This window comes from Hippocampus zosterae, chromosome 3 (genome assembly GCF_025434085.1).
Source record: "Hippocampus zosterae strain Florida chromosome 3, ASM2543408v3, whole genome shotgun sequence".
NCBI lineage: Eukaryota > Metazoa > Chordata > Actinopteri > Syngnathiformes > Syngnathidae > Hippocampus > Hippocampus zosterae.
Window position 1 is genome coordinate 27,501,358 of NC_067453.1, and position 22,998 is coordinate 27,524,355.

At 44.5% G+C, this 22,998-nt stretch overlaps 1 protein-coding gene across 2 annotated transcripts in view; it reads right to left on the minus strand.

Moving 5' to 3' along the window:
• Positions 1-2,170: 2,170 nt before the first annotated feature.
• Positions 2,171-22,998, minus strand: part of zfpm1 (zinc finger protein, FOG family member 1) — a 169,063-nt gene continuing 148,235 nt past the window's right edge. For both annotated transcript variants that reach the window (XM_052061998.1, XM_052061999.1), the window contains 5 exons: positions 9,697-9,799; positions 9,224-9,469; positions 8,603-8,836; positions 8,268-8,510; positions 2,171-7,025 (listed from right to left, as the gene is read on the minus strand). In XM_052061998.1, the coding sequence (XP_051917958.1) occupies positions 4,429-7,025; positions 8,268-8,510; positions 8,603-8,836; positions 9,224-9,469; positions 9,697-9,799 (3,423 nt within the window). In that variant the 3' untranslated portion in view covers positions 2,171-4,428. The remainder of the gene's footprint in view (positions 7,026-8,267; positions 8,511-8,602; positions 8,837-9,223; positions 9,470-9,696; positions 9,800-22,998) is intronic.

Genomic DNA, 22,998 nt, shown 5'->3' on the forward strand with positions numbered 1-22,998 from the left:
GTCTCTGTGTGCCCTGCGATTGGATGGCAACCGATTCAGGGTGTCCCCCGCCTACTGCCCGAAGACGGCTGGGATAGGCTCCAGGACCCCCCGCGACCCTAGTGAGGATCAAGCGGTTCGGAAAATGGATGGATGGATGGATTATTTAGATATTTATGCAGTTCGCTTTCACTGACCTTATTTTTAGCTGTGTGTGGTTTCAATGCACTGCATATTTGCACTGCGGGTGAGAGGAAAGAAATTTCATCTATGTTGTGCATAGAGCATATTTGACAATTAAGCTGACTTGACTAAAGGTTGGTCTTACAGTGTATTATACATTAAATGTGTATGTATAAGTATGTAAAAGTTACCCTTAGACTTTTGGATTTTTCTGCATATGGCCATTAAAAGAAAAATACTCCTATGCAGTGCGACCACTTCAATTTTACTTTTCAAAATCATCTTTTTTTCTTTTGATTAACATTTTTGGGTGGGAATAAAGTACCTGTAGTAGCTTCAGGTCACACATTTATACATTTCTACTGTTCTCTCATTGTTTGAGCACAAGTTTATTTTGCTCAATCTAAGAGTGAATTCTTTTATTAGACAGAACCAAATCAAACCGTCACTATCTCTTAATAGTTTTTTCAGGGAGGCTAAAATAGGGGGAATAATGTTTCCATCCCTCCTCTGTACCACTTGTCCTAATTAGGGTAGCGGGTAACAGGAGCCAATCCATCGCAGCGCACAAACATCGATAATTTCGACTCTTCAAATGACCTACTAAGAATGTTTTGTGGATGTGGAGGGAAACCGCAGTACGCAGGAAAAGAAATAACAAAACTCCACGAAAACATACAGACTGCAGAGATGCTAGCCACTATTTGGACACACATTGGAATCATGCACAACTATTGATTGGTTTATTCATGTCGTATTGTCTTTCCGTTTGTTTTTTCTATACTGTAACGTATATCTTTGCTAAACAATGTTTCCAAGACAAGAAGTAAATTTAAGCCTTGCCAGAGATTGCAATAGCTCAGTTATGGAAATTAGTTAAATACGTAATGAGATGCCATTAAGCCTTATCTCCCCAAATTAATGCGTTTCTGCCACACGTGTACCGGAAGGATTCAGGTGAAAAAAAGCATATGACACCAAATCATTTGTAAAAATAAGCAATATTGAGAAAAGCTGTTTTTGTCTGTGTGGTTCTTTGCATTGATTTCAAAGCAATCAACGGTCTTAGAGAGCCACCACTCTTCCAGAGACGATCTTCCATACATGTGTTTTTAAAAGGAAGGCTGATGAGTCATTCAAGGTCTCTTCACGAGCCAGCATCAAGGAAGCTACATAGCAGTGACGAAGCATATGTGTGTTTCAAACTTAAAATCTCCCATTTGGGCTCATCATGGAAAGTGCGTCTAGAAGCTGACATCACAACAAAGTACATTGCTATAATGAGTCTCAAAGTTGTTGTTTTTTGTTTTTGTTTTTATTTCCCATGCATAGATTGGACAAGCTTGTAGTGGAAATGAAATATATGAAAATAAAAAATAGAGGTTTTGACATTCATTGTGGCGTTCTACATTTGAGGAAAAATAGAGTGGGAGGGTCCTTCATAATACAACAAGAATTAATCTTTTATTTTGATAGGGAAAAGTGCTGTATAGAATAAATATAGTTGAAGGAAAAAAAATCCCTAAAATAACACATTTTAAATAACGCAGTGCAACAAAATGTGAAGAAGGCCAATAAAATGAAATGAAATTCCAGCACTCCAAAATCTGATTCTGACTATGACTCAGCTCTCTCCCAGTAACTGTAGACTATTTTAGTGTAATGCATCAAGGTTTAAAAAAATCAATTTGAAGTTTTTTGGGGGATTTGTACATTTGGATTTGGTATTTGAAATCAAACGTGTCCGATGAAATGCAGCAAAGCAGAAAGATCACAATTAGCTTCCAGTTTTAGTCTCAGTCCAACATGGCATAAAAAAAGAAAAAAGAAAAACCTTTATTAGTCTCACAATGGAGAAATTCCCAATTCACAGCAGCAAAGTTATGAAAGGAAGAAGTAGAACAACAAAAAAATAGGAGCTGCTGGAAAGGCAGCCACTCTTGCGGCGCCATTTTGAAGTCAAAATAACAAAAATAACACAAGACAACACATAGGACACAGACAGTCGTTCAATCTTCACCAATTTTCTGCATACACTTTGTTGTCTGAAGCAGTTCTAGATGAAAGAGGAGAGGATCAAAGTGTCCTTTCTCCAGTGGATCAGAGACGTCATGCTGAAAATGTGCACACGTCTGCTACAAGCTAAGTTTTGAAAGCAAACACAAAGCTGTAGCATCCATTGACGAAAAGAGATTAGTTCACTTCTCCTGTCCCACGTAATCCGCTTCAAACTCCAAGCCGCGACTCCCAGCTCCAAATCATATGGCCTACCTATAACAACATTGTGTAATACTTTTCAGAAATGCGGGTTTGAGTTCATAAAATTAAGAGAAAGCACAGCACCTGGAAAACACCTGAAAGTGGCAAAATCATCACCCTTTTATTTCGATGAAAAAATGTTCCCATGAGGCTGTTTCAATGTGTCCATGGAGTTAAGTGAGTGTCAACCAACTGAGCTCGATGTATTCTCATGGAATATTTAGGTCTGGATTTTTTATGTACTAAAATAAGGCTGATTCATTTTGTATGATTAGTACAACTTTACTTAGAGATGAAAAGAAATGTAGGGACTTTTTGTTGTCATAGTTTATTATTATTATGATTTTAAAAAAATGATCGTAGGAAAACTGGCTTTCAGAGACCTCTCACACAATCCAATACAAAAGAGTCATGTTGGTCAAAAATGCTTGCGGGATGGATCAAATCCAACTGTACTGACATTTTTAATTAGAATTATATCTTGGATCCGATGAAATGAAATGAAACGAAATGAAAACGGGCCTTCGATATCTGCACTGCAACGGCAATAGCTTGCGACTGTGCTGCTGCGCGTGTATGAAAAATGACAAATAAAATGAAAGTGTCACATGGACTCTCACCCAACAAATTACTAGATAATGATATGCTTCCTGTAGTGCACGGGGTGCTGTAATGCGACTGGACGATTCCTTTGCCCAAGAGAAACAATCACTATAATGAAAAACATTTTAGAATTGGGTGCATTGATGTCTATCACTTCATATTACACAGAAAAAAAAGTAAGAGTGTGAGCTCTTAAAGGTCAAAAGATGCCAGGAAATGAAGCTAGAATGAAATAAGAGATGTTATATCGCGTAAGGTTTGGAAGGTGACTTCATTGCCATCACAGTACATAAGCAGCTGTGTCCAAAATATACTTTTTTTTTTGAAGCGATGAGTGACAACTGGATGAAGTTGTGCTGCTAATCCACAAATGGATTAATCCAATTAAATTTGACTGTCACCATCAGACAGATTATAAAGCCAAAAAAAAAAAAATCTTTACATGATCAGAAAATTCAGTGTAGTCCCAGGGTGAAGACATTAGATATCTACACAAAAACACTTCAACACCGAGAGCCACCACACAGTTCCTTCTAACAGCATGAAAATTAAGCAAAAACAAAAATACTCTCACACAATATGTAGGTAGCTTTGTGTTGTCATGAAATCAGTGAGGACAAGAAGATAAATATTTCACATTTGTCTCTCCTTTGCATCTGAAGAGGAAAAGAAAAAGTTAATTTTGAAATATCCTTCACTAATTAGTAACATTTCAGACCACAGTTTTCTTTACAAAATATGCCTTAGCTTCTTCGAGTAAGCATAAAAGGGCCAGTGTTGAAACCTAATGCATTATAGAATTCTTTTTTTTTTAGACATATGCACAGATGTGAAAAACATTACGTGATCAAGTCTTTTCCATCCAAGAGGTTATCCCTCTGTTTACAACATGAAAAGACTGGAGATTTGGGAAAATCGGCGTTATTGTTTATCAACTGTTAGAATGTAATATCTGCTTGTATCAACAACTCAGTTCGACAAAGTCAGAATTAGGCTCTTCACACAGAACCTTCTAACGTCCCACAATGCAAAATATTGAGAAGTGGTTGCCGCTTCATTTGGGATGACAAAGTGACCTAAGGGACGAGACACACTTTAGTGTGCAGGTAGACACGTGCGTAGAACGCCTCTCAGCTGGCAGTTTTGCGACCCGTGGGAGAGGAATAATCAGTGAGTAACATCACTGGCAAATTCTGCTCGGGAGCAAATACGCATCAGGCCCTGTTCGTTGAGTGACAGCCATTCTTTGCGACTTTGCAACTTTGGCACCTGCCTGCGAGAACTGACTGACTGCAGAAAAGGGTGCACAGGGAGCTTCTTGGAGCTGAGCGAAGCGTCGCATCTACTCAATCAGATTAACGGAGGGAAGGAGAGAGAGAGAGAGGATGATGTGAATCGCTCGGCTCACTTGACATGTTCAGCACTGTGGGAGGAACAGTAGTATTTTTTATGCGCTATGAATGTGGAGAGGCTGCTGAACTTGATATTGCACAGCCTACAGAAGCGAGAGTTACCGTTCTGGACCGGGGAGATGGCGGGGGGTTTCGGACTGGAGATTGGGGCAGGTGGCGGTGCGGGGAGGCCAATGGAGGCAACAGTTGGTGAAGTCTTGTCTGGAGGCAGGGAGATTCCCATTGTTTCTCTTCGGTGGTCAGGCACAGGTGACAAAGTCAGAGGGGGAGCCCTTGACGGGGAAACGGGTTGAGGCGAACTCGCTGATGAGGATCCGCCTTCAGCCGATGGGCTGCCATTTAGCAGAGGGGAGGACGGAGAATTGGTGTCGCTCCTTGCCTGCCCATTCATACCATCTCTGGGAATGCGAGGGACCAATTTGGACGGGCCGATTTGGCTACGGGAGGAGGTGGCTGGGACTCCATCTCTCGGACTAAGGCTTGGGCTGGGACTAACTACGCTGCCTGGCTGGGGGTGAGCCTCTTGGGGTGACTGAATAGATACAACCAGGCCGTGGACAGTCTTGAAGTGCTCCATGAGGTCACATGCGATGGGCTTGTTAGGACAATATGGACAGAGCATCAGGGAAGAAGCCGTGCTAACGCCTTTGGCACCTGCTCCCGGGGTGGCCGCATGTGTGCTTGTCGCATCGGGGGGAGATGTGGCGTCGGAGGCAGTTAAGGCGGAGGTATGAGGACTGGTTGATGAGCCTTGCAGCTGGGTCATCCAATCTGCGGGAAGAACTTTAGCTTCCATGGGCCGAAGAAGATCTTGGCGCTCCTGGTGAGACTTGCTCTTTGGAGAGGTAGAAACAGATCTTTTTAGCCTGTGGAGCTGAAAGCTATGCTGTTGGAGGGTGGTGGCGGGGCAATAGTAGGTTTTATGAGCCAAGTAATTCTCAATGCTATTGAAGCTGATACTGCAGGCGGTGCACTTATGGTAGTCATTGAGCGGCAAGGCAGAAAGAATACCGCTGGCGCCATGATGAGGAGCTTCGTGGAGGCGGGGCCTCTTGCTCAGATCAATCGGACCATCGCCTTCGGGGCTGGAGCTGCCTGCGGCATGAGGAGAACCCTCTTGCTTCACCGCCAAGCCAAGTACAGAAGGAGACGGAGCAGAAGCGGCAGCGGCGACAGTGGCGGCGGCGGCCGCAGCCGCCGCCAGGGCTTCTGTCCGCGCCATATGAATTTCATACATCTTCTTCCTTTTGCGCGTACGAATGGGCTGAGGTTGATAGGCTGATGTGGAGGTCGCCTTTGCCATGTGTGTGACTCGTTGATTGGACGGGTCGTGACGCGATGCGCAGTAGAAGCGCTTGTGAACAGTGTAGTTTTCGTGGCGGCTGAAGCGAATGTTGCAGGCCTCGCAAAAGGTTCTGTTGGGATCATCATCCAGGTCTTCAGCCGACCCGCTGGCAGGACTCTGGCTACCTTCGCTGGCTCGCCCTCCTCGACTGCCTGTACCCTCACCTTCAGAAGAGGACGATATTCCATCCCGGCCCGCAGGAGTTTCGTTCTTCACCGACACTCTCTTGGACTCCGCCGGTGCTCCCCTATCTGCAGCAGGTTCGGACTCAGAGGGAGAGGCGGAGGCCGCTCTGCTCATTGCTCCATCATAAGGAGACGCTGAGGAATCTTGCGCCTTGCTGGAGGGCAAAGCGGGTGGGGAAGTATCTTTTGCTGATCCGGGGCCTGAAGCTGAGGTTGCACCTTCCCCGTGGTGCCTACTTGAGCAGTAAAGCTTCTTGTGTGCATAGAAATTGTTGATATTGTTGAATGTGATGTCACACTCAAAGCAGGTGGCTCCTTTTAGAGGCGGAGTTGCTGTGGCCGTTGGTACAGTTGTTGCAGAGGGGAAGAAGGGGGCTGCGTTACTCTGAGGAATTGTCTGGCCATGCTTCAGACGGCTATGAACCATCTCAGACATTTTAGCCAGGATCTCGGAGGCCTGGGGCAAAATGGCTGTTTCAGGGTTAAACATGTACTGAGGCAAAAACATTGACCCGCCGGGGAAAACGGAGCCAGCACCACCTATATGACTTGGGCTACAACCAGGCGTGGGACTCGTTGGTTCTGCTTTTACTGCTGTAGCGGCAGGACTCTTTGGCGAATTTGTTGTCTGACAAATGGAGTTGAGGGTTTGCTTCTCCTTTGTGTTCTCTGCTTTCTGGTCAGCCTCCTCACCGTCGTCCTGAAAGTCCATCTGATGTTCTTCCGTCTCAGATTCTGAAGGAGGCTCTTCTTTGATTTTTAGAGTGCTGGTTTGGGCATCGGGAGGACTGCAGCCACGTGGAGTCGCAGAGCCCCCGTTAGCACCCGGGCAGGAGGAATCCGACTGTGGCACGCAGCCTTGCGGCTCACCCTCCGGTGTAGCCGGCTGCAGCTGGTCGACAGATGATGGGGTACTTTGACGAGGGGTGGGACTCCTTTCAGCGGGGACTCTCACTTCTAGGTGGGTTCGGACATGCTGCTGCAACTGCGAAGGAGAATCAGAGTTGTGGCCACAGACTTGACACTTCAGCACCACACCAGAGTCTCCTGGGCTGAGAACTGACAAAGAAAAAATACGACAAGTCAGTCGCGCCTGTCTGGCGAGAACACATGTTGGATTTCATTTCATTTCATTTCAAATGTAAAACAAAAGCAAGAGGTCGACATCAAACCGTTTTAAATTCCAACTCACACCGTCCAAGCTAATTGTCTGCCACAGACAGCGAAAACTGGCATGTAACGTACACACACAGGCCTTGACTACCCGCTTTATGAATGATTATGCATCAAGAAGGAATGGGCCTAAATTTCCTTCAGTGATTACGATGAAAATTAACAACAACATTCTCTCTGATTGCTCTGAACTGCTGCACTGACAGCATTGCTGTATTGAGCAGAAGAACGCCATCGAGAATGTCTGCGTGCATGTGTGGAGAGTGCCGCGGCTGGTTATAAAGAAATAGTCCACGCTTTATTACAGCTGCCTAGGATTTTCCAAATTAAAGAGACAATCCAAGACTTTGCAGAGTATAGGTGAAACGCTTCTGTTAGTCTTCCTCAAAGACCCCCTGAAAAGTTTGGCTATGCTCCTCATTAGCTTCCTGACCGAAGAGCTGTAGTCGTTTTGCAATTTCTTGTTGCAGGACTGTTAATGGTCTCTCATTTTTTCACTCAAGTTCACTGGTTTTCGCCTGGATAATTATAAACAGGGGCGGCCCGGTAGTCCAGTGGTTAGCACGTCGGCTTCACAGTGCAGAGGTACCGGGTTCGATTCCTGCTCCGGCCTCCCTGTGTGGAGTTTACATGTTCTCCCCGGGCCTGCGTGGGTTTTCTCCGGGTGCTCCGGTTTCCTCCCACATTCCAAAAATATGCATGGCAGGCTGATTGAACACTCTAAATTGTCCCTAGGTGTGAGTGTGAGCGTGGATGGTTGTTCGTCTCTGTGTGCCCTGCGATTGGCTGGCAACAGATTCAGGGTGTCCCCCGCCTACTGCCCGGAGACAGCTGGGATAGGCTCCAGCACCCCCCGCGACCCTAGTGAGGATCAAGCGGTTAGGAAGATGACTGACTGACTAATTATAAACAGTGATGTTGCAAATCGCTATTGCTAAACCAACTGCTGCTTTTACCTGGACACAATGGAGAGGTATTGCCATGGTTTTTACTCAACAACAGAAAATAAAATGATCAATTCTTGCAAAGCTTGAAATGTCTTCGTAGATCCGAGTTAGTCGGAAATGGAAACCGATAAATCCTTCGACATTACATCTGACACGATTTTCCAATGACTGTGTGACTCACCATTGGACAAGGGCAACTTGGGAAGACCAGGCCCTGGAGAGTAGACCTCACTGCGAGATCCAGGCTGGCAAACCATGTGGCTCGTCACCAAATGGCTGTACAGAATGTCCCTTGTAGTCGAGACAAAGCCACAGCCATGGCACACCCCTTTCAAAGTGTCAGTGTGGACCTTCAAATGGCGCTCACAGTTTGCTTTCGTGGTGAAGGCAGATAGACAGATGAGGCACACAAATGGACGCTCACCTGTGGGAAGAACAGCAAAGTGAAATCAGTCAAGGAAACAAAACGGTTGCTGTGATTAAAAGCGTCGAGTACACGATGCATCTTGTTCTCACCGCTATGTGTACGCATGTGAATCTCCAGTGAACTTGCGCTCGGGCAGCTCTTGTTACACTGAGGAAAGGGGCAGATGCGCTCATTGGGATAGGACTCTTTGGGTTTGTCTTGTGGGGGTGACGAGGCCGCAGCCGGCTGTTTCTGTCGGCTGGCGCAGTAGTACATGAGGTGGGCTTGCAGGTTCCTTTCACTTCTGTACCAAATCCCACAGTCTTTGCATGGGAAAATGTCCTCTAATCACAGACAGCACAACATAGGTTCCATTGAGTTCATCCAAGATGTACAAACAGAATTTAAGAGCCTTTGTACCTTTTGGAATGTTGCATTACTCATTAGTCAACTAAGTTAAATTTTGATCAAGTTCCGTTTAGCTACAAATGCATCATGCATCAGCCATAGACAATGCGGCACTCTGTTAAACGTAAGGGTCAGAGCTGATACTTGCTGCTGAAGACTCGCGTTGCCCTCATGTGGTTAAAAAGAACATCACTACGGGTACTCGTTCAAATATTCCCATTAACAGAATGTGTAATATTAGAACGGGATCAAAACTCTGAATGAGGTGGTGCCTTATTGATTGCAATGCCTAATTATATTCATGGCATTAAAACAACACTTACTATTGACGACAGCTGTAGCCAAGATTGCAGCCATGCCTGCTTGCTGTGGGAGGAGCTGGATGTCCGTGTGGAGCGCTGCAGGATACAGTGGCTCCTCTTTGACCACAGATGTTTTTGGGGTGACAATGGTGAGAAGAGGTGAAGCCCTGGCGACAGGGGAGGAGGGTTTTGGAGGAAGCAGCGGCGTGGCCAGGAGTCTTTCTGCCTCAGGAATGTCTCTGGTCAACTTACAGAATAACTCTTCACCTGAAAACGCACAGGGCCAGGACACATGATTACATAACTGACATCTCTTCCCATTTTAACTTCGTTCAAGGTTTATGAATTGCATCTACGTTATGGATAGACCTCACATTATTGTTCTGTTATTATATGACATGCAGTGCAGCTCTTCAGGCAAAAATAACCATCTGACATGTGTGGCCCATTCTTCTATGAATGGGGCACCGCAATATCTCGGTTGTAAAACTCACCTTGGCTGTAGATGGTACAGTTGGCCTCTGATGGGTTCGTGGTCAAAGCAAGACCGGTTATCCAACAATCTGGATCATCACATACCAAGGTCCAACTGGGATTCTACATACAAACAGAGGCACAGCAGAATATATGACCATCAAGGCACACATCCCCCTAATTTCAATGCACATATAGCCAGTATTTGATAATGTTGAATCAACGACCAAATAAACAGAAAATGGATGCATCTCAGGTCGGACATCGTCCCAAAACCAGGAATCATTCGTCGTATTTTCAAGACTACTTTTCTCTCTCCCAAGCCCCGAGCCCTACGGATTTGAATTCTGACGCTGTTTAGTTCTTAATTTTAACTTCAAACCATTATATACTCCCCTATATTCTCGTCACAATTGACCAATGAAACTGTCCATGTCCGCCCTCCAACTGAATATTCATCAGCCATCTTTGGTTATGGTGCACATGCAGGCCGCCTAAAATGTGGAAATTTGCATGTATAGTAGTACCGGGGCGGTGTAGAAGTTAATATAAATGCTATAGCTGTTCGACGGTAGGGTGAAAAATCAGCAACTTGAATTGATTTTAATGAGCATGGGGCACGAGTGCCATAATTACAGCCATCCAAGCAGTGTGACCGCGTCCATCTCTGTTGTTTGTCTGTTGACTGACTCCTAGCGCCGGCAGGCGCTAATGGCGAGCCATGGAAGGCAGCATTTCTGGACATGGAGCGACATCCCGGATAGGCAGCCATCGGCAAGTGCTCTTCCAGAGACTTGCGTTTTTTGTTGTTTTTGTCTCTTTTTGTCACATGGGTTGTTGTTATGGTGGTTGCGTGCCAGCACCGATTTCTCGATTGGGAGGAATATCTGCGCCATTTGACTGTCGTTGCTGGACATCCTCGGGGCGCTTGTGTCTTGCGCCTGAAGTAGGCAGTATTTTCACAGCCCCGCTTTGTTCAGCAAAAAGGTGGTGCTGATGGACAGTCTGCGGCTGGATTGATGCATGGATTGAGGAGCCGACGATGAGAAAAAAAGGAGCGTCAGCGCGGAGCGCCGATGCGTATGCGGAACCGGGAGTCGCGGCTTGGAATTGAAGCGGACTTACATGGGACAGGAGAAGAGAGCCAATCTCTCTTTTTCGTTAATTCATGCTACAGCTTCTTGTTGCTTTCAAGCTTAGCTTGTAGCAGACGTGTGCACATTGCAGCATGATGCCTTTGATCCACTGTTGAAAAGGACACTTTGAATCGCTCCTCTTTCATCTATAGCTGCCTCAGACAACAAAGTGTAGGCAGGAGAGTGGTTAAAAGTGCACGATTGTCTGTGTCTCATGTGTTGTTTTGGATTGTCATTTTTTTTCGGTGAACTTTACTTTTGATAGCGGCAGCGGCTCCTCTTGTTTTATGTTGAGAGGGAAGAAATTTCATCTGTGCTGTATGTTTCACATAGAGTACATTTGACAATAAAGTTTATCCAGTCCAATCCCCTGCGTCTCCCAAAAACGTAACAAACAGATTTCCAAATGCTGCACTGCTGCCTGATGAAGCTCGTCTGTGTGAAAACAAGTGTGACCGAGAAAGGACCCCACTGTGTAACTCACCTGCGTTTGGCATGGTTTGAGTTGGGGATTTGGGGGTGTCTACCTGTACTTAATGTAAATAAAAGTTTTGAAAGTCAATCTGTATGACCTCATTCTTTGCAAATATTTCATGTTATAACGTGGCGACACAGCTATTTATACAAAGCGGCAAATATACGTACAAATATGTTTTTGTGGCTAAATTTAGCTGGTGCACCTTTTAATTATGTGTCTTTTCTAGTCTGAAAATTATGATGGTCTATTAACACAAGACAAATTGAGGAATTTTGTAAATCAATGAATAGAGACTTGGAGTTAATGAAAAAATGTTGAGAGATGCTGAGAAACAAACTGTCAGACACAAATGACATGGCTGATTCCAGTCACCAGGGATTTGAGGCTCATTAAAAAAAAATTGTGCTTTGGGTTTAACCAGCCACCAATTGAAAATACTGGGCTCTTAGAATCATCATCACTTTCTCTGATTCTCACGGCTACATTGGAAATGATGCAGATTCATCAAGTACACTCGTCATTCATTCATAAATAGCAGACATGGTGGCACATGCAGTCACTTTTAATAGCCAGTCGGGGGTAGCATTGCTTCAATGTTACGTCATAGAAAATGGCAGGGAATTTTATTTTCAAGCACATTTTCATCAAAGAGACATTCCAAGTGGAAACAATGACAATACTTTTTACAATTAAAAAAATGGGTACGGAAAGGCTTTTTAGATTAGAAAACTGTTTTCCTTAAATGCAAATAATGCAACAGTACTACATGTAATTACTTATATTTTATGCATTAGATAGATATCATTTCAAAGTAATCAGTGCAATACCACATTGAAATGCTTCATGGCATGAGTGAAAATATCAACTCTTTGTAATGTGAGAATGTTTATTTGTCTGAAATGTTGCAGAAGAGGTCAAGATTATCAAGTTTCTTCAGGCTTAAGCCCTGATATGAAAGTCTCGCATACATGCACACTTGTGACTAAAAAACAACAAGGTGAACTGAAACACCTGACAAAGATGGAAATAATGCGTGGGGTTGTGTGGGATGGAAAGAAGAGTGGGAAGAGAGGAAGAAGCTTCTCATGCCATTCTCCAGCAGAGATCGAGGCCGAGCGTATTGTATTTCACGGGGAATTTAAGCTGATGGGACGATACGACTGCTTTTGTTTTAATTTGTAACCCAATGCTGGAGCCATCTGAGTCGTAAGTACTTCTAATTTGTTTCAGACTAATTCATCATGACCACGACTTTGGAATGCATTACGAAAGGGCAATTGGGAGATCTCAGGAGCACGCCGGCTGAAAACACAAACACACATCCGTACATCTGTACGTGCGTAAAAAAGCAATAAAACCGTCTTCGAAGAATCTTGAATCGAAAAGTTAAAATCTCAAAGTGAAGATGTTTAGCATTGTACATGTAGCTTATCAGTCTTGGCCAGGTGCAACTTTGGCCACGCCGCAGCAAATTGATTTGATCATTTCATCTGTGGTAAAACAGTTACAGTTACAAACTAAACATACAGCTCGTGTGTTCCGTCCAAAGAATTCGACACAGGGCTAACTGCAAGACTGTAAACATTTGTAACACGGTTATTAACATGTCATGCGGGGAGCTACAGACACACAGACCACTCGATCAATGGCCTCACATGAAAAGCATTGTTGGAATGTCATTATTGAAACTCCTTTGTATGAAGAATCAGGTTAGGATTTTCCAAAAACAAAACATGGCTGGCAAAAGTTTTCAGTTTTTAAAGCCAATAAGAACAACCAATGATATAAACAAACAAACACTTGTTGAACTTCCGTAACAGTTGTGTAAGAAAAAGTGGTCATGTTCTCTTATGGACTTATAAAATCCTTCATGGCTCAAGGCCTATTTATAACCCAAAGTCGACCAAAGAACTGTTAACTTAACGAGCATGTTTTACGCCATCATTCCAGTGAGTGGGCCACTTGTTGGAGAGTCACTTTGCCGGCTATTCCACGATGCAGTGTGTTGCATCACGTCGTACCGAGTTCACCCTGCGTGCGTGTGTGCGCGTGTTGTTTGTCAAGGATGACGAGTGGACTTTGTCATGCTTTATTTTTTTTTTAAACTTGAAAAAGCTCTATTTTAGAGTTAGCTGCCGCTATTCATCCATGTTCTCAACACCACACTGCTTCCGCACGTCACCTCGCAATGTAGGATCACCGTAGCACACCACCACACCCACACACACAGTGTGCGATCAAAGCTGCTCCTGTCATTTGATTGATCACAATTAAAATCATTCACTCGTAAATATTTTTTAATCCAAAAAAGAAAACATTCAAAATGTATTCTTACGTTTTGGCATTAAATGAGTTAATATACTTAAGTACTGAATCAGTACTGGGGCGGCCCGGTAGTCCAGTGGTTAGCACGTCAGCTTCACAGTGCAGAGGTACCGAGTTCGATTCCAGCTCCGGCCTCCCTGTGTGGAGTTTGCATGTTCTCCCCGGGCCTGCGTCGGTTTTCTCTGGGTGCTCGGGGCCCGGGGAGAACATGCAAACTCCACACAGGGAGGCCGGAGCTGGAATCGAACCCGGTACCTCTGCACTGTGAAGCCGACGTGCTAACCACTGGACTACCGGGCTGCCCTATGCTGCATATATTGTTTGTTAATATCGCATGCCAGCCACATTTCAGTTATTAGTTCATTAGATAATGATCAATAAATCCACAGAGATGAAGATGTATTCGACAGAGAGACATTTTCTTGGCTGTCATATGAAGCGCCGATGCAGCCGTCCAACCTATCTATCAGTCAGGCGTCTCCGCTACAGCTCCATCTCTTGGTGGAGAGCGCCGCCTTAAGCCCCATCAGCCGGAGGAGAGTCTTTGAGCCGCAGTCTAAGCCCGGACCCTGGTCCCCTCATGAATATTAACTAGCCTTGAGCCTGGCTTTAATCTGCCTGATCCTCGCACTGCTGCTGCTGAGACGATAGCGAATCTAATTATTTGGTCTGATATTAACGCCCCGCTCCCAACAGCCCCACCACATGCACACGTACACACACACACACACACAAATGCATACACAACGCGCTCACTCGCCAAAAGCATGTCTTTGCTGTTACGGCTGTAACATTCAAATGTGTGCGCCGACGTAAACACACACGGACTGAACTCGAAGCCACCTTCTCTTGCTAAAGTCAATTCATGCATCACATTTGTAAGCACACTCAAGCTCGCACGTCTCTCCACCAACCCCCGTCACCTCCAGCACAGCCTACGACACACTCTCCTTATCAGGCCTCAAAACACCCTCCTCCTTCGCTGATAAAACTTGAATGCAAATGATGCCAGGCTGATTTCATTTCTTCATTTTCTTCCTCCATTCTCTTGTTCACTATCAGAATGCCTCCTTGCTCTCTATCCCTCTCCTCGCTCAATCTGTATGAAACTGGCAGATGACGGAAATGGGGATGAGAACTTTCCTTGAATTAAACCGCAGAGCCTTCGACTTCTCACACTGCACTCACCTCAATTATTGTCAAAACAGGAGGTATTTAAAAGATGGGACTTTTAGCGCTTGGCGGCTTTCCCGCAATTATTTGGAGCGATTCATTGATTTTCTGTAACTCTGTAATATCTTGGTTTGGCCTTTCCCGTGAACACTTGCAATTCCATCATTTCAAACTTGATTTTGTGCTTTTGGGGCTCTCCCAGAGCTTTCATGTTGAAAACCATCAGACTCACTCAAAGCGCAAAACTCTCTTTTATATAAACAGCAGTCTCCATCATTTTTACACCTGTTGCAAGCGCAATCTGTTAGCGCGAACAAGTCATTTAGCACTCGCTCTTTAGGATCCTAGAAAGTTATACTCTGCAGCCTCTCTGAAATTCCCAATATTCAAAGACTTTGTGATCATCTTTATCAAGAACTACTCATAAGGTTCCCCGAATTCAAAATTGTATCGAACGGGTTCGCAAATAAAATTGCAGATGTATGATATGTACATTATGTCACAAAGCTTTATGCTTTCCATAAAACAGGGTCCTTGAGCAACATTTAGACTAGATGCAGTGTGTTGAATACATACATGAAGAAGACTTTTCAAATAGTGATTACATTTGACTGGAGTGGACTTGAATCGGGCCGGGTTTGACAACTGTTATGACAAGCATTATCAACAACACCAACAAAAAAATCCAGTCAGCAAAAAAGGAAGGAAAAAAAAAAGCTCCTGCTACGTTGAATGACACGGTTCCAGACTAATTTGTTTTCACTTGGAGGAATTTTAAGGATGCACCTAGAAAATTTGGCTGTGCACACTGTAAGTGGACTTGCAAAGTTCACTATACTCATTTTCATTATAATGCTGATAAAAGGGCTAGAGCGGTGGTTGGCAACATGTAGCTCTTTAGCGCCATCTGGTGGCTCCCTGGAGCTTGATAAAAAAATGTTGAGATTTTCATAGTCTTATATGGCTCAAATAGATATAGATAAATGTTGCAGCTCCGAAAAAGGAGAGCTGTGGTGTTTTTTTTTTAAACATACACTTTATTTATGCTTTTAACAGTCTCGACAAACACAGACACGTCTGCGTCCGACTCCGTGCCTTCACTCTTCTCGTTCGACTCGAGAGGCGTTCAAAGACAGCCTCAGAAAAACGGAAATGAATGATCACTTCACTGACACTAAGAAAAGCGGAAACAATGCACCAAAACAAACAGAAAAATAAATAAATAAATCACGTGAGGAAATTACAAAATAAATTCTATGGGGGCGTTTGTGAATACACAACAAAGGAATGAAAAACATAAACAATTCTGAGACAGTCCAGTCTCCTACATACATACAGCATGTGTTTCCTTCATTGTAAGTTGTATAGAAGGCCTTTATTTTTTTGAGGCTCCAGACATATTTGTTGTTTTTTGTTTTTTTTGTCCTATATGGATGGCTCTTTCAAAATTTTGGGTTGCCGGCCCCTGGGATAGAGTATAGCGCATACGATTATCAGTCACACTCAATATCAACAACAGTAATTTTAAAAAAAGGTTGAAAAAAAAAATTTAGTGGTCACACAGACACAAGAAGATGACAAATTTACTTGCGATGTCCCAAATGTTAGGAGCATAATGCCTACCATTAAGGGGCAGCATGGAGGTAACTGAAAGGTAACTTTTACTTCTGTGATTATTCTTTCAAGTTACGCCCAGTTGCAGTTTGTCTATTTGCTTGCAATGTGATATATTTCCTAGGGTCGCCCATATTTCGAAAAAAAAAAAATTTGATCTAAGAACTAATTGTCTGAAGTGTGGGACGCCATTTCATTTGAAACGCTTCATGACTTTAGTAGATGAACAATTTCATCTATTTTGAAATACTAATATTGCTTATCTCTATCTGGTAAGCTATTGGTCCACCCCCCACCCCCCCCATGACAACAAACAAACAAGAACCGTATATGTTAAATCAATTGGCAACTCATTTCTCCAAAAGTGCAGGTGAGTGGGGAAAGGTACAGTGTGTGAGTATGAGTGTGTGTGTGCTCACCCGGGGACCTGAACAGGATAACGGGCCGAAAAATAATCAATAAATGGAAAATGTTGGGATTGAAATACCGCCTCTCTATTGGCTTTGCTTTCCTTTTGAAATTTAAGCCTGACAGAAAAAAAAAATCTAAATAATATTCCAACCTGGAGTTGTATTCCCAGCCTTATCATTTTGAAGCATTTGGAGCTCCTGTAGCTGGGAATCCTACTTCTCTCTTGGCCTTTTCAACCATTGTTCATACTAAGCTAAAAGCTATGATGGTCAGTCCCTCCCACCCCCTCCAGCCCGCCCTGACAGCACTTGGTAGCTCCTTCAGCCAGAGACTGTTACACCCGCGCTGCAAGAAGGAGAGATACCGACGCTCGTTCCTACCGACTGCTGTCACGCTGATGAATAAAAAATAACAATCATAATAATAATAATAAATGATGTGAAGGAAAATCGTAAATAGTACTGCGATTTATCCATTTTGTGTTCATATTGCATTTAATTGAAAGGTTAGCACGTCGGCTTCACAGTGCAGAGGTACCAGGTTCGATTCCAGCTCCGGCCTCCCTGTGTGGAGTTTGCATGTTCTCCCCGGGCCTGCGTGGGTTTTCTCCGGGTACTCCGGTTTCCTCCCACATTCCAAAAACATGCGTGGCAGGCTGATTGAACACTCCGAATTGTCCCTAGGTGTGAGTGTGAATGGTTGTTCGTCTCTGTGTGCCCTGCGATTGGCTGGCAACCGATTCAGGGTGTCCCCCGCCTACTGCCCGGAGACAGCTGGGATAGGCTCCAGCAGCCCCCGCAACCCTAGTGAGGATCAAGCGGTACGGAAGATGAATGAATGAATGAATGTTTGTTGTTTTTTTCTCTTTCTTCTTTCTACATACATTCTTGCTGCTGGAGGCTGTAAATTTCCCCAATGTGGGACGAATAAAGGATATCTTATTCATTCACCCCTTCACAAGACCAATCACTCAATCGTCCGATTTGCCCACTTCCTCTCATCTCCCCATTCAACTGTCTTTCCGACGACGCCCTCTTCCACGCACACACTCTTCCCCCCCCCCCAATTCGCTTCCTCTCTCAAAGTTCCATTCCTCCCCTTCTGTCCATCAGCCTCGTCATCTCCACCATAGCACTCTCTCCTCGATCTCTCTCTTTTTTTTTCTCCTCTTCTTCCATCTCTTACTACAACGAATAGTCTCTTTGCACATCCAGTGGGTTGCCGGGAGGGGGGGGGGGGTACTCACTGTCCCAAACAAAGAGGTCACTGTGTGAATCCTCCAAAAATGCAAAGAAAATGAAGGCAGATAAAAATCGGAAAACTACTCCCGCTTGTCCCATACACATCCCCACTCTGAGGCTTATTCCTTATTCTTCATTCATCTTCCTAACCGCTTGATCCTCACTAGGGTCGCGGGGGGTGCCGGAGCCTATCCCAGCCGTCTCCGGGCAGTAGGCAGGGGACACCCTGAATCGGTTGCCAGCCAATCGCAGGGTACACAGAGACGAACAACCATTCGCACTCACACTCACACCTAGGGACAATCTAGAGTGTTCAATAAGCCTGCCACGCATGTTTTTGGAATGTGGGAGGAAACCGGAGCACCCGGAGAAAACCCACGCAGGCCCGGGGAGAACATGCAAACTCCACACAGGGAGGCCGGAGCTGGAATCGAACCCGGTACCTCTGCACTGTGAAGCCGACGTGCTAACCACTGGACTACCGGGCCGCCCTTCCTTATTCTTATTCTTCTCTTATTCCAACGTGCAAGTTGAATGTTAGAAATGTCAGAGCTTCTTGAACAGAAGAGCTTCAGAATGATGCTCTTGCAGGGGCATGAACGCATACCTCCATCCGGGGTGGGGGGTGGGGCGGTAATCAGAGTCAAGTTTGATTGGATGCGTGCTAATGACATGTAAAAATATAAATGTGGGATACTTGACATCTGGACTTTTGACAAGAGATTGGAAAAAGAAGCGGGCTCCTGAACAGCCAAAGATGAGGTTCACAGATAGAAAATGAAGGAGCACTTGCCTTCCTCCTCCACCAGGCAGGAGATGATGCAGATACCAGTCGGTCATTGCGCCAATCTGTTTCATCTTCCGCTTTTACACTTACATGGCATCCCTCCCAACATTCCTTCTCTCGCAGATTTGGTTCCGGGTGATAGAATTTCCTCGCTTTTTCTTTATTATTGATTATTTCACTTTAACATCAGAAGCCAACGATCTGGGTTTGTTTGTCCTTGGGAAAAGTACAAAGCAGCACATCCTTTACTGTAATGTGTTAATGCTCTCCGAGGTTCTTTGACCCGCGAGACGAAAAAGCCAACAGCACAATTTGGTGTTCATTAGGTATGAACAGAGTTTTCTCCGCAGGGTGTCCGGGCTCTCCCTTAGAGATAAGGTAAGAAGCTCGGTCATCCGGGAGGGGCTCCGAGTCGAGCCGCTTCTCCTCCACATCGAGAGGAGCCAGATGAGGTGGCTTGGGCATCTGATTCGGATGCCTCCTGAACGCCTCCCTGGTGAGGTGTTCCGGGCATGTCCCACCGGGAGGAGACCCCGAGGAAGACCCAGGACACGCTGGAGAGACTATGTCACCCAGCTTGCCTGGGAACGACTCGGGATCCCCCGGGGAGAGCTGGAAGAAGTAGCTAGGGAGAGGGAAGTCTGGGCTTCCCTGCTAAAGCTGTTGCCCCCGCGACCCGGCCCCGGATAAGCGGTAGAAGATGGATGGATGGATGGATAGGTATGAACATACCTTTGAGGGAAAGAAGCAACGGACAAAACTTGCAAAATCAAGTGTGCTCAATACGCGGCGTGCCCGTTTCTTGGGGTTTTGTTGCTTCCAAGAATCTAACTGGTGTATTTCTTCTGGGGGGTGGAGGGCATCGCGGAAGATGCCTCACCATAAACATCGATTTATCATCTTATGAAGGAGCATCATTTTAATTAACATTCTAATTTGATGGGCGGAGGAGACAGACAGCGAGAGAGGAAAAACTGCTGATGAGTCCAGATAAATGCAAAGATGGAAATCGAGACATAAACAAATTGGCTTTGGATGAAGGAAAAAAAAGAGAGAGAGAGAGAGAGAAAGGAGGCCGCTCTTGGGAGGATAAAGAGGTGATCACCTTCACTCGTCCTTCCAGAAGAGGAAGTGATGATGGAGAAGCGGAGGGATGACGAAAGTGGAGGAGTTCGAGAGACGCAGAGATAGAGAATGGGAAGCGACTACCCCAAAAGTGTTTGAAAAGCCGTGGGTGGCGCGCCTTATCGCCCAAGTTCTCCTGGAGAGATTATTGGGGGATTAGTGCGAACGCTTGTTTCTAAAACATGATGAAAAGACGTTTGCGCGTGATAACGTTTTGAACTCCACTACTCTTCTAGGATCGTGCCTCGAGGCTGTCTTTTCCAAGAAAGACAGCGCCGGGGTTTGGCGAGACTCTGGGAAGCGCTGAAGGAGAGAGAACAATCGGAATGATGTTGTACACGGGTGTTTGCGCACGTTGCCTTTCGACGTCCGTCAACTGCAGAACGGACGGATGAATTTCTGGGCAGATTCCTGCATCGTCCCCGTTCGTCAACTCTGAGGCCAATTCCCAACAAAGATGAAACTTTGGTCCAATGACACGCATCTGTACTATCGGTTAATTAAAGCAGGATCCAATCAAATAAGGGAGGATTTTTATCTCAGATTTGCGATACATGACCCCATCTGTGATCATGGGGTTGCCATGGGAGTCCTGCCGAGGAGGACCCGGTTGCTCACTCAACCAAAAATGGGAGAAATCAGCAGCCATGTGATCAGTCGATCAGTAAACATTATCATGGCCCTGTTCTAAACTGCGGCGGCCATATCAGCTGGAATATGTTTAACTAGATAAATGGATTCACGCCTTTTTCTCAAGAGATGCAAAAACGGGAGGGTTTCCATACGACACAGGCCAGTTAACACGTTGCTAATCTAATGAAGGAGATCTGTTTCTCACCACGGACAGGCTCGCTGCTACCCACATGATAAACAAGCACGTACAGCGGTTGCACACGCCAACACCCGCAAATCCAGAATATATGTTTACATTCATTTAGATAAGAAATAAGTCTTCTGTATCGCTGTGCAGCATCTGCACTTGAACTTAAATAGGTTGCTACACACACCAAATTCTTTCCGTCCAGGTAGTGTTGCTAAGTAGACCTCCTACTAAAGTGATAGCTTATCTTGCTGGGCCAAATACGAAGCATATTTGTTGAGGGATAAGTTGAGAGAGGAAGAGCGATGCCAGAAGGGCCATCGCGGGCCGGGCTGTGCCAATCCCTTCAAGAAATGGGGGGCAAGGCCTGCGGGTTTAACTGACGACTAAGGAAGATAGGTAAAATGTGATAAATATATATATATATATTTTTAAAGTGACGGCAAAAAAAAAAAAGTTTCAGATTACAATACGAGAGGTTAGTGAAAGCAATTACTAAACAGGAGGATGTGGCACAATACAGCTACATCCGCAAAGTATGAATATTGAGCCACATGGAAAATCTTGTACCGTATAAGCGAAAAACAAATTCAAGACTACCGTATTGGCCCGAGTATAAGACGGCCCTGATTATAAGACGACCCCCTCTTTTTCAAGACTCAAGTTTGAAAAAAGACTTTTTGAACCCCAAATTAATTTCTATACAGAAAATAATGACAGTACATCTGAAACAAATGATTCTAACAATATATTTGAGAAAAAAAAAGCCTCATTCAAATCTTAATATCTGAACATTTAAAGATGTAGTTGTAGTTGTAGGACACTCGTTAAGTCCCTGGAAAAGACGCCTTGTTGGTATGACAGGGTCAGAGAAAATCCCGTCTAAGGAGGTGGCATGTGCGTTTTTAGCATTTTGACGGCTCACGTGTCCATACTATCCGACATAAACAGCAACGGTGGGAGGAGAGAGATTCGCATTTCCGAGATGGAAATAGTCACTATTTTGAGTTTGTGTCATCTAAAAACAAAAATATGAAGGTTTGTTGCATAGTGTGTCTTCTCCCTTCAATAACACGACGTCAAAACAAAACCAAGCCATGGATCTCAGCGCAGTGTGCAATCAAGGCCACTCAATCGTGTGACTGCACGTGGTCCCCAAATTGAATTGTTTCATTTATAAACAACGTTCATTAGAATGATGAGTTTTGCCACGACGACACAATATACATTCATTCATTCATCTTCCTAACCGCTTGATCCTCACTAGGGTCGCGGGGGGTGCTGGAGCCTATCCCAGCTGTCTCCGGGCAGTAGGCGGGGGACACCCTGAATCGGTTGCCAGCCAATCGCAGGGCACACAGAGACGAACATCCATTCGCACTCACACTCACACCTAGGGACAATTTAGAGTGTTCAATCAGCCTGCCATGCATGTCTTTGGAATGTGGGAGGAAACCGGGGCACCCGGAGAAAACCCACGCAGGCCCGGGGAGAACATGCAAACTCCACACAGGGAGGCCGGAGCTGGAATCGAACCCGGTACCTCTGCACTGTGAAGCCGACGTGCTAACCACTGGACTACGGGGCCGCCCTACACAATATACAGTAATCCTTAAATATGTAAAGTTAAAAAAATGTTATTCAAAAATGTATATATGTTAAGTGATATATTAAAACCAAGCAGCCCAAGAGAAATTCAGAAAAAGACTCAGAATTTGTTTAAAATAAAAGTAATTAGGATATATTTATTGAAAAAAAATCCTAACTGTCACTTCCATTTCAGTGGCAAATTCTTGTGTCGTTTTTTTTTGTTTAGCAGGGTTGTCGGCGTCTGCTGAATGTAACTATTGAAGTCACTTCTAATTTCACTCAGTTCCTTTTAAAACCAATGAATCAGAATCTGTTTTTCAAGAAAATTGGCAACATTGCTGCACTGTCCTTCAAGTTCAGTCTCAGATTGTTTTGTTACTTTCCCGCGCTACTATTAAGTCATTTACTGATTTATTTCTATTTTTTTTTTTTTTTAGAATTGTATGATGTTAGCATGGCTTGTCCAGTGACTCGATGTTTTATGATGCAAACAGACTCAACATTGAATTGATTACTTCCATTATTCCCACAGGAGGAAAACTATCAAGACAATTCAGTCGCAAAAAAAAAACATTACGAACAACTTTAAGACTTCCACTATAATCAACTGTCTGAAAGATTG